Source organism: Neopsephotus bourkii, unplaced genomic scaffold, assembly GCF_033783945.1.
Source record: "Neopsephotus bourkii isolate Nb327-2 ecotype Australia unplaced genomic scaffold, CSIRO-AGI_Nbou_v1 NB_941, whole genome shotgun sequence".
In the NCBI taxonomy this organism is placed as follows: Eukaryota; Metazoa; Chordata; class Aves; order Psittaciformes; family Psittacidae; genus Neopsephotus; species Neopsephotus bourkii.
The window spans coordinates 2862241-2874616 of record NW_026901435.1 but is presented as its reverse complement, the minus strand read 5'-3'; the positions used below and the strand labels follow the sequence as shown (position 1 = coordinate 2874616).

The 12376-nt window shown below is 34.0% G+C and overlaps 1 protein-coding gene across 3 annotated transcripts in view; it reads left to right on the top strand.

Moving 5' to 3' along the window:
* MEI4 (meiotic double-stranded break formation protein 4) overlaps positions 1–11804 on the top strand; it is a 76404-nt gene extending 64600 nt beyond the window's left edge. For 2 of the 3 annotated variants that reach the window (XM_061358387.1, XM_061358386.1), the window contains one exon: positions 10214–11804. In XM_061358387.1, the coding sequence (XP_061214371.1) occupies positions 10214–10465 (252 nt within the window). In that variant the 3' untranslated portion in view covers positions 10466–11804. The remainder of the gene's footprint in view (positions 1–10213) is intronic. The other variant, XM_061358385.1, reaches the window with a different exon arrangement.
* Positions 11805–12376: the final 572 nt, after the last annotated feature.

Here is a 12376-nt window from a genome sequence, read left to right as displayed (position 1 = left end):
TATGGAAGAGAGAAAAATCATATGCTTCTGTTGCCATATATAAATATTCCTAAATTTTATTCAGCTTTCTTCTAGGTCATTTCAAATCCTGGTATTCCCAGGTTTGTCATTTCTTGATAGCATCCCGTTAGGATAAGGAATGAGGCCTGCTGTAAGTGACTCTGTATGTACTTGCTGAAAATGGTGGTGCTGTATGTCCAGATTTTCATTTAATTTTGAACCCAGCAGCATCTTTTTGTTTAGTTAAGGCCAGTTGCGCCATTGCCAGCTGACACATTTTTGATTCACAGAACAATACAGATGACAGGTTCGGCCATGTGCAAACTGTGACTTGCATAACAAGAGAACTTTCCTGAAACTCCCTGAATGGAAGTCCACCTATTCCACATCAAAGCGTAGAAAGCTCTTGGACTTGGGCTGGCTTGGTATAACCTAGTGTATTTAACTTAATAATATGGTAATAATACCAATATTGATGATGATGCTCAGACCACAGATCTTTCTTCAGTAATTCTTCCACGATCTGTTTCAGATGGTATAATAACTTTTAGAATTTTAAATTTTAAGCATTTCCTATACATAATCCTTCCTGTATATTTTTCTACATTCCTTTCTGCTTCAAAAATTGAAAGAAAAACTAACTTGTTTCTGACAGTCAATTTATAGTTTAATCCCCTTCAAGTTTATTTTGCTTTCTTGTGTTCTGTCAGGATGCTGCAATTTCCACACAAGCTGCAGATTTCACGTTTCAAAAGGATCTTTCTAAATGTAACTTTCTTTAGAGCTACTTCTGGCATGCTGAGTTTGAGGGCCAATCTTGAACTGCCTATCACTGCTTTCCAGCACCAGTTTCACTGTGACACTCACAAGTTCTAAACTGCTGCTCTAAAGCTCTTAAAAACCTGTCTTTTAACACTACTGTGCTGCTGTAGCATTTGAAAAGAAAAAAAAAAAACACACATTAAAACTGTGAAAGTGTCTGGAAAACTACAGGTTTGAGGCTTTCCACAAGAGTATGATGGAAAATTAATTGAAAACTAAAGTTTGAAAGAGGAACCATATTTGCTCACAGTTATACTCATTTAGTTGCTGTAAAACCTAAAAAGATTGTAGGAAGCAATCTGTTCCATTTTCTGTTTTGTCAGGTTTTAGTAAAAAGAGTAAATGCTTCTAAAATTAAGCATGTAGATAAACTTTTAGGTGTACTTTGATGTACTCATAATTTCATGATATTTTAGATATTGTATGATTTTCAGTTACATATTTTTGCTTCTCTAATTTCTCACATACTTAAGCTGAATAACCAACATCAGTTTCATATTGTTAAATGCTATTAATCCAGTCAAGATTTATTTTCTTCATATATATATTCCACATAGTTTTAAATACATTAAATAAGAAAGTAGCACTGCTTGTGTATCCTGTCTAATATTCATGAAATGACAATATCCTACCACACCTCTTGAGTCTTCCAGTTAAAATTTGGAAGACTGCTGGTATTCTTTGAAAACTGGGGGGAGGTTTTGGGATTAGGTGACATAATTGTAGTGGAAAGCTGGTGATTTAGGCAAATGCTAGGATCGTTGAAACATCATTATTTTGTTGTCTTGTTTCATGATAATATCTAGGGGAATTATTCATCCATTTTTGGCAACTAGCTTGTGAAAACATTATATGAAATACAAATATTTTCTTAAAGATTTTTTTTCTGTACAATAAACTGTAAGATTTTTTTTTTTCAAAGCAAAAGAAAGTATAAGTAGATAAGTAAAACACTTCTTCCTAAACCAAAGGTTGATTTAGTTGAATGTATCCTTGAACAGTTATACAATATCCAGCCTCTAACTATGAAAACAGAAAAAAAAATTGCATAATTAGAAGGAAATCTGGCTTCTTTAGCATTATTCTTTTTTAAATTATTATTATTAATGAAAAGTATACAGAGACTTTGGATTCATTGAATGATCTTTAAGGTCCCTTCCAACTCTAACTATTCTATGATTCTATGGAAGTGGTTCAGAAAGGAGATGACACTTTTTCTCTTAAAAATCTTAGGCTTGTGTTCAGCTTTGTCTTTTTCCTCACGCAGGGCAGTGCCTAGAATCTCTTCCCTTGCTTTTTGTCAGGGATTTTGTTTTGTCTTGTTTTTCATGGTGCTCCTCTTTTGTTCTGCAGCAGATAATGACTTGACAGTGCCAGACAACTTGTTTTAGTTGATATTTTCCATCCCTAATATTTGAAGAGACGATATTCCTAAGTCAAGCTGAATGTGAGGCAAGGTTATTATGCTTTTAGAAAAAAAATGGAAAGTCTTATGACATGAAAAGCATGTTCAAAAGCTTCTTTTCAAAAAAGAACAAATTATGAACAATTACTAAGTATTATGAAATAATAAGTGTGTATCTTGCATTACTGTCAGGATTCTCTGTGTTAGAGTCACTAAAGCAAAATTATTACTGTTTATTTTCAGTGTCTTTTCTAAAGGTATGTAAACTTCTACCAATAAATCTTCTGAAACTAATATAGCTCTATTTTCAGCAATCCATTGTTTTCCAATGAGTTTAATTAATAGAGGATTTTTTATTGTTGTTATTCAAAACTTTACTACCTTAGTGTCATTCTTTACCTATTAAAATGTTGTATGTTTGATGTTTATTTACAAGATTTGCTTAGATTATTAGCACTGCTGTAATTTTGAGATTTCCTGTAGGATGAGAATACAATTTCTTACGTCTATGAAAAAACATCAATTATTTTAATTATATGGTTATTGCATATAGTATTCCTACACTTGCTTGTGTTAAAGAGTTGCACTTCAGACAGTGATGTTATGAATTTGTAACCTCTCACCTTTTTGCTAAAAGCAGAAGCGTGGTATGTATAAGGCTAACCTAGGGAACTGAGTGGAAATCTTGAAGGACAGGCAACTCTTGACTGGGAACAGAAGAGTTTTGTCTAGGGAGGCCCATTCAAGCATCATCTGCCATCAAAGTACCATAAGGTTTCTTGTCTGGGGGAGCTTCTTTACCTCTTTTAGTTGAGAACAAGAAAGAATATGAGAGCTCTTTTCTGACCTACTTCAAGCTTTTCTAATGGGAAGTAGCTACTAAGTGGGGACACTGATGGGTTGACAGTTTATATTATTTCTGCTTTTCTAGTTTTTTGTTTTTCTTTTCTGATATGTTAGATTAACTTTGATACAACACTTGACCTTCTGGATGCAAAATCTGGATGCTTAAGTACTAAGTTCTCCGTCTTTGTCATTGTCATTGTCTCAGTTTCCACTTGTAATTAGCATCTTATTCATAACCACATCTGAATCATCTGTCTTCCATCCTTTGGCTCCCTGAAAGCTAAACAGAACACTGACAGAGAAATGGAACTTTCAAGATGGGGTGGAAGCTGAGGCAGAACAAAACATGTAGTAAAGTCTGTTGTCAGATTTATTTTTTTTTGTGACGTGCTGCAGTTGAAAGTCAATGTAAATTGTATTAAGGCTCCTTTTTAGAGGGAGGTATACATCCGAGGGAGCTAAAACCAGGGGGTTTTTGCTTTATGGTTGAATTGACCAGCCTATTTCCTCTGCTTTCCCACCGTTCTGTTTTGCTGTGAGTTTACAGGAATAGAGGCAATCCCTCCTCCTCCGACAGGAGAAAAGCTGCAAGAAAACCCTTTCTTTAATACTGAAATGTTCATAACTGAGAAATTGCATTAAATTATTTTTATGGGTTTTTTTCGTCCTGATAGTGTCTTGCATGCAACTGTCGGGTCTAGAACTTTTTTTGTGTTTGTGTTGTTTTTTAATTAGCAATAGGCTTAAGTAGCCCATTTGTTTTGGAAGGACCCATACTATGATAGATACTTACACAGTCTATTTCAGACTCTTTTCTGAAAAAAAAAAAAAAAAAAAAAACAAGAAAATCCCCCATATGCTTCAGCTTGTGAAGAATTGACTTTTTTTATTCTGGAATAATTTTTAAAAAATGACATCTATGAAAGAAGTGACAGGTCAAATTTATGCCTTGTAGATTGCAGTAAAATAGATTAATAAAGTTCCATTACCCAAGAAGGTTTCAGGTGTTTGGTTGTTCTTTCTCTAAATGAGATTTCTTAGTGGCTCATTGAATAAAAGATGAAACCACTTTGAAAGTTGGGGCTGGGGGTATAAATTTAAGTAAGGAATTGTAGGTGATGTGAATTTCGCTTTAGATATGGAAAGAGGGTATTAATCAGTTTGAGTTTGCTTGGCAGGTGAATATTGCCATGGTTAATGACGATTATGATTATTGGTGGGGGATATTAGAGAAATACACATTTCAAATCATGAAACAAAAAGCAATTAAAGAGAAATGCTAATCAGCTAAAAACAGAATCCTCAGTCGTGGCAGTTGGCAAGGTAATTACCTTTTAATCAAATATGACACTATTAAAATCAGAACAGATATTTCTAGTAAAGTCTTTCATGAATGCCTGCCTTAAGGTATTTTAGAGATGCTTATCAGCATGTTATTTAAAATGTGAACAGCAATTAGAGATAACTTCTTTTATCCTCCTGTGTGCTTTCTTATTCCATGGATGTTGTTGGTTTTGTAAATTTTAATGATCCATGTAGAGCTTACTTACATGCTTGTAGATCATCCAGTTAAAAGACTTGCTCTGTTGTTTCAAAGTAAAATGCCTATTACCCAAACATACATGCCACACTCTAAAAAACGTTTGTCTTGTGCTTAGGACTTGAGCGCAACAATGAGTAGCCTAAATAGGGATTTCTCCAAGGAAGAACAAAGGGTCAAGAACAGAATTCTGTGTGAGAATTAATCTTCTTTGTTTATAAGATGAGAATGTATTGCAACTTGAAAAAACAGTTCAGTCGTTCATGAAATGTATTTCCACTAACTACTTACTCGGATGGGATGGATAGGGTAAAACAGTGTTGGTTTTATTGAAAGCTTAGCTTTGTTAGCATTACCTTAGCAAACAAAAATTTACTAAATGCTTATCACTTGTTGATAGCGTTTCCAGCCAGTCACTTCTTTCTTACTTTTCATTATGATGATCTAGAAACTTTTTTCCTAAAAAGTGATGATGTCAAATATGTCTCCATTAAGGGACTTGTTTTTATACTTATGTTCCTTTTAGGACAACTGTAGTGGTAAAATACAGAAAATAATTTCAGAGAAGCATCCCTCCTATACAGAGTCATAGCGAGCACAGAAATATTTTTTCCCTAAGGAGGGGATGGGCTGAGGGGGATTTTTGCTGAAAATAGCTGAATGGCAGATTTGGTTCTGTTCTGTCCTCCATCCTTAACTAAGTGATCACAGCAGCTGGTGCTAACGTAGTTCCTACTGCCTCTTCTTCCGTTGAGAGGAAATATTAACTAGGCTTTAGCAGTTCCTGTTGTTTATTTCAGTCTACCCTTTATGCTTCTCTGAAAAATATGCATGTAAAAGAATAGAAATACCAATTGTTAACACTTGGTGTTTCAGTGAAGTTTGAAATAGAATTTCTCGGGACATTTCTTGGGACCTTGCTAGCAAAAAGTTACTTCTCTGATGAATGGGAAAAGTTTGCCAAGAAATGGAAGTGACAAAAGTTGCAAGAAAAAAATGTTAAGAAACAAAGGTGTTAGAATAGGATGGAGGTACTTGGGCAGAACATTTCTGTGCTAAAATAACTGACTTTGAGAAGTGTCAATTTTATCCCTTTCTAAACAGCAGAGCTGTATAAATACTTATCTTTCCAGTCGAATTAAAATTTGTATTAGTATGCCAGTATTTTATATAGCATTATGTTGTGTATAATTATTTTTTTGAATATATGTTTAAACTTACTATCTTCATGGGACTAAAAAAAGCCTAAACAGATATTACTAAATTACAGGAATAGAAAAGGAGGAAAGGTTTTTGTCCTTAATCAAGCATAATGATGCTTCTCAATGAATTGTAATGGTTTTAATTTTGTAAAAAAAATCAGCATTTCAACATTGCATTTTAAACCAAAAAGAAGTTTTCCTGAGCTGGAACTGGTTTTGGCTTATTCCAGAAAGTATGCAGGTGTTGCTGATGCTTTGTCCATACCCTATATAGTGGCATGGAAGCAAATACTAGTTGCCATGAACATACTCTCCTTCTTTTCATATAATTTTTGTTTGCACTGGTAAAGTATTGTCTTTGTTCTGTAGATCCTTTGATATACAAAAGGAGTAAAACTTGTTTGCATATACTCAGAAGGCAGCATCAGTCTTCTGCATGTGAAAATTCGAGCCCTAACAGACTTCATCACTAGAAATACGAATCGTGGCTGGTAAATGGCTTAAGACTTGTACAGAGTTTCTTCCAAGCTAGTATTTATTCTCCTGTTCTTTTTTTATATTGCTGTTATTGAGGGCACTTGAATAAATTATATAAATGTGCATGAGCCACTAAGCCAAGAAAACAAAAATATTCTAAGTGCTGGTTTTGAGCTTAGAATATCACTTGGGATTTTTTTCTGAGTCTGGTTGAATAACCTTCAGAAATTGCATCAGCCATTCTGTGAAGGTTATTTCAATTAATTCTGTGCCTTCAAATACCTAGTTTTGTCCAAAATTTTGCTAATATATTCTATATAAATAAATCAGTCCAGTAAGACAGCAGTAGCTTGGAATTTAATCCAGGACCATCTGATCTGTTGCCTTGCAGAGAGAAAGTATAATAAAGGCCCAGGGGCTTAGAACACAGATGGCTTTTAGCATTATGGCTGTCAATGCTTCCTACATTTTTGAGCAGTTTCCTTTAACATATTAGTACATGGTTTTATGATACCATTACAAAGAAGGTTAGAGAACTTCTTCCCTGCTTTCAAATTATGTAGTAAGTAGGTGTGCTATTCCAGGTGATCACTCTGTAATGTAGGAAAAGCTTGGAGAATGAATTTCAGCCAAAAGCTTTGACACTTCCTACATTCTGAACTTGGTGATATAAATATATGAATTCTGATTGGCAGATCATCAAATCCAGCCAGGAGGTCCTTGCACCCATTGTTTCCATCTTGTGTAAAGCTTAATCTTATGTAATCATTCCGGTTTTTTCTAATTATGTAACTTTAAAGTTTGTTTGGATTGAGTACAATTTCAGAAGTTAAATTCAAAACTGAGGTGCATGCAAAATGCATCTTACTGCTAAAAAACACATTTCCAAATACTTAGGAAAATTTGGCAAGGACTGATCTCAAAAAAAAAAAAAAGTGTCCAAAATCCATATTGCATACCCATCTGATCAGTAAAAATACTGATTATATTAAAATTCTTTCTGAAAACTGGGGTTAGTTATAAAGTTCTGTAATGCTGATGTTAGGTATTTTGGCTTTGTCGTCTATATATATATAAAGGTTTGCTTTGCGGATATACCTTCTGAATTTTCTGGATGGACTAGCTGTGTATGTACCATGTACATATGTCACTACCCACTTATACACATTGATGAGGTTAATAGGACCTGATTGCCTCATTAGGTCACAATAAAGGTATGCCTCTACAAACTGTGTGGCATAAATTTGCACTGGTAATAATTGGATCAATTAGTACTACAAATAACATCTAAAGAAGAAATGGAGACATGTTTTGTTCAGATTATATTAAATGGGTTGCTAAGGTTAATAAACCTTGAGGCAGAGAATGTTCTAGACTGTTGGGGGGGGGAGGATTTATGGTTTTATAAAACAGTATTTCAAAGTGCATTTGTCCCCTGAAAAGCAATTACCTCAGAAAATACTTCCTCCTTTCTTACCCTATGTCTGCAAAGTCAGTTCTGTGTGACTAAAATAATTTTCCTTTAGTGCAGTAGTATTTGCAGAGGAAAGATAATTAGTTAGCTTGTGGTTTCTATTATCCACAATCAATTACATAGTTTATGAAGTTGCAATTAGTTGCAGTTTTTAAGACCCACTGAAAGTAACACAATTGCTTAACTGCTTGGAAGAACCTGAGGTTATGGGGATAAGAGAAGTGACATAATTTACCTTTCTATAATACTTTCTATTGATTCCTCATGTGAAAGGAAGATCTAAGTGAGTTTACAAGGCAAACGCTTTAGAATCAAAAGATTTTGCTTGTAATGTACTTCCAATATCCAAATTACAGGAACTAAAAGCATAGAACTGCAATTTTAAGGTTCTAAATAGTAATTTTTCTGGCCATCAATCATATTTTATCACTGTAAAGAGTTTCAGGACATGGTACATCAGAGGATCTAGTTTAGAATGGGATGAATTACATCCTGAAAGTCCCTGAGAACTACTTGGTTGCCAAAACTCAGATTTCTAACTGGTACTCCTAGCTTAGAGCTAGGATGTAAAGCTCTGATGTAAAGCTCTGCTTGTGCACGTGCCTTGGATACTGCTGGACATCGAAAATGGCAATAGATACTGGCATTCAAGCAACTGAATCCCACTCTGGTTACCTCTATTGTCTGAATGAGGGACTCTCGCAGCCCCTTGGTGCCCGTGTATGGTCAGATGATTCCTACACTGAAGGTCTCAAGAGCAGCCTTTGTAGGCCTTGAGAAGCATCTATTCCCTGGAAATTCAGGAAATTGCTAATAGCAGTTATTTTCTCGATACAGAAAGCTGTAACTTAGTCTAATAAGTCTAATAAGCCAAATAAATACATTTATTTCACTAGTATTAGTTAATGGTCAAAATAGTCAGTGTATAGACATAGATGTTCCAGAGTCAGATGCTTGGTGTTTGGAGAAACAGACTCTCTTGTTACCTCTGCTTTAGAAGAAGGTTTTCCCTAATTACATAATTTGATTTAATTGAACCTCAAAAGTATGAAAATACTTAAAATATTTTTCCTCTTATATTTTTTGCTGTTTGTTGTGACGTGAATGTCAGTATCAAATTCTTGACAGCAGCTTTTGAACTGCAAATTCTTCTTACCAGTTTCTAGAAAGAGAGAACTGGAGCATACAAGGCTAGGGGTAATATTTTTTCAGTGATTAAGCTGATTTTCAAGATGTCTTGAAAACTGAGCAGAATGACTTTGCTACTTAGAGGTTTTGCAATAGGTTTGCTGTCGTGTCCTAGTGGTGTCCCTGAGGTGAGAGTTTACCTGAAAGACATTACCTTCGGGAGCTTCAACACAGATTTTGCGTTTAAGACTTCCTAGCTCAGAAAGACAAAGTAAGTAATCCCTGAGCCACTATCTACTGCAGAGGAAGATAGTAGCAGCTTTACCTGAAGAAGGTAGAGTTCCTTCTTTTTGTTAGAGTCTACACTGGAATAAAAAATGACTTATATTATTTGTGAAAACAACTATTATATAGCAAATGTCATACTTTGGAAAGTCTAGCAGGATGCAGTTTAGGTTGGTAAAATGGATACTAAATCATAGACCCCTGTTAAAGCCTAGAACCATCTGCCTTTGTACCACAGGCCTAAACAGTTTGTCTATTTTTTTAAATACATCATTAATTTTCTAGCAGCTTTTACCTTTCAGTTCTGATAATCTATCCACTGTAACTGCAGCCTTTTCAGAACAAGGTTATCTCATATTACTGATAGATTTGCTGTTAAGGAGGACACAGAGTTCCATTCCAGGTATCTCCCCATGATTTAATTTTTTTATCTACAGCAGATATTCTGAAAGCTTCAGTTTGAAATTGCAGTTCCAAATACAGGACAGATAAATTTATATTAAATAAAGACTTTTAATGACTTTATGGTTTGATGAGTGAGCATATTTGACAAAACTACTCTTTATATCTGTCTCAGATACTTGCTTGTGTATTTTCTATTGAGAGTGAAAATTCGGACCTTTTATTTGCTTTCTAGAGGTGTCACTTGAATTTGAAAGTAAAAAAAAATACTTCTTACTCAGAACACTGAAATCCACCAATTTTAATTATGTGCCTAAACCAAACAAACTGTTTGGTGGTGGTGTAGGTCATTATTGTATGTCACAGCCTGTGGATAATTAGGTAGAGAAAACCCTCTGTGACTCATGAACAGGAGGTTATGTCGACTTTTCATTTTGTAATATGATGGAGAGATAATTGTTTGGCTCCTATCACAAAAAGGAAAAAAATTCTTAGAAGTAATTATACTAAGCATATAGCTGTTCTGATTATATACCACACATTTTAACATTATTCCTTAAGCTGTCATCTGAATGGTGGGCTGCAGAAATGTTTTCACGCTGTGCTTATTATTGATTTTTCTTTATTCCCAGATCCAGGCCATGTATGATATTACCCAGTATGAGAATATTTTTCCTTTGTGCATGATTCTGGAACAGCTTCTTCAGAATGAGACAGAAGAAAATAACATTTCAGGCACAAACTATGATGGAGAAGAAAAAATCAATTTTCTGGAGAACCTTGATCAAATTATTCTTTGTCTGTCAGACGAGTTCCCTTTGTTTTCTTTGTTTTTATGGAGGGTGTGTATTCTTTTGAACTCTGCTCAAATTCAAATTGATTAAAACAAGCAACCTACTTTTTAACAGTGCACTTGTTACAGGATTGCATAGGAAAGTTTTTGAGCCAGACAGGAAAATTGTCATTATTGGAAAACATTTACTTTAAACCGATGTGCTATCCAGCAGTTTCAGAGATAATGCGATTTATTTCCAATTTTAAATACAGAAAAAAAGTAATAATCCACATGCTGCTTTGAATAAATAGTTTCTCATATTGGAAAACAATATGTTGCTGTTTGCATACACAGTAAAGATGGCAACAAGGGAAGTTGTTTCAAGTGATATTTAAAATAAGCACTATGAATTTTAAAGTTAAGACATAAAGGGTGTATAGAGGTTCAAAGTTAGGAAACTGATGCCTGTCTTTTAAAGCGTTGTATAGCTTCTCTGTGCTTTAGAGACAATAGTTGGTTGGCTGAAATAAAAATGTTTATTTTTAAACTTGGTAATTTATCACCAAAAATTCGTATAGGGCAGACTTAATTTCTAATTTAATCAAAACAGTCCTTACCTGAGCAAAATAAAATCTGGTGCTCAGTTTTACAGCTTTCTTACATTCATTGTGTACTGTTCAGCTTTACTTCTGTATGCACAAACGTAGGCACCATAGGCCTAATTCACTCAGAGTTGATTAATGATTTCAAAGATCTAATCTGAATGAATTTAACTCTTTTAATGATTACTTTGAACTTTTCTGTTCAAAATTAATGAATATTGATAAAATCCCCTTTGTATATTCATGTATCATCTGATTTTTAAATTTGTATTTCTGTGTAATGAAATTATATTCCTCACAATAACTGAAGTAACATATTTTAAACAAAATCATCTTAAACATGAAGGCCTTTAAAATATGAGTTCAACATACCTTAACTGATCCAGCATCTGTGATAGACTGTAACTGTTCATGATGAATAGCATTTTTTGTCTAACAGATAAACAACATTTTAGCTTTATATCTGCTAGTAGTGCATATTCACTGTAAATAGAAAACATTTTTAGTATTAGATCTTGTCCTTTCCCTTGCACTTGCTTCATCAGCTTGGTTTTTGTGTCAGCAAAAATCTCTGAAATACCACTTTTAAAAATACTGTAAATAATTTCTTGTTAATTTGAATGCATTTATGTCAGATAATAAACCCTTGTTTTTATATATGTAAAATATATCAATATTTAAAAAATATTTACTTTGATCTTGCATTGGCTCCCTAAAGAGTGATTCTTACACTTGTTTAGACATGGGCCACTGTTCTGTTTCTTAAGCTTTGTATTTGGTATATTAATGTATTTGGTATATTAATGTAACATTTGTTTAATGCTTTCTTTTAGCAAACTTTCTTTCAACAGAAATGTTTGATTTGCAAAACAAGTGTTCCTGAATAGTCACATTAGAAAATTGGATAAGTTTAGCCAAATTAAAGAAAATAAATGTGTAAGTTTTGTAGTCATTCAGGAACTACTGTGCCCTTTTTGTTACTGCTTTACTTCTTTGTTCTATTCAGGTAGAGGATCAGTTCTTCCACCTCCCTCCACAGAGCTGAAAGCATGATTCCAAAAAGAGCAAGGAAAGGAATAAAGAGAAGGAACTGGTATCTAATTGATAAAATAATGTTCATTTTCATTTTTTTAAAAAGTTTCATTCAAAAGTATTTTGCAAAGACACAAAACACAGGAGGATACTGGAATATGTGTAATAGCAAAGCACGTATTGTTTCACTATTCCTGTTCTCAAGAACAGTTTCAACACTAGATTGCACACCACTGTGTATTTGCTGATCTATTGGCAATAAATATTTTGGTTATTAGTAAAGCGACTCAGGCACAAAGGGACACATATTTTCTTTATAGGTTGTAGCATTTTCTCACCAGTGAGGTCTCTATGCCACTAAAAGATCAATGGATATTTTGGGAAAT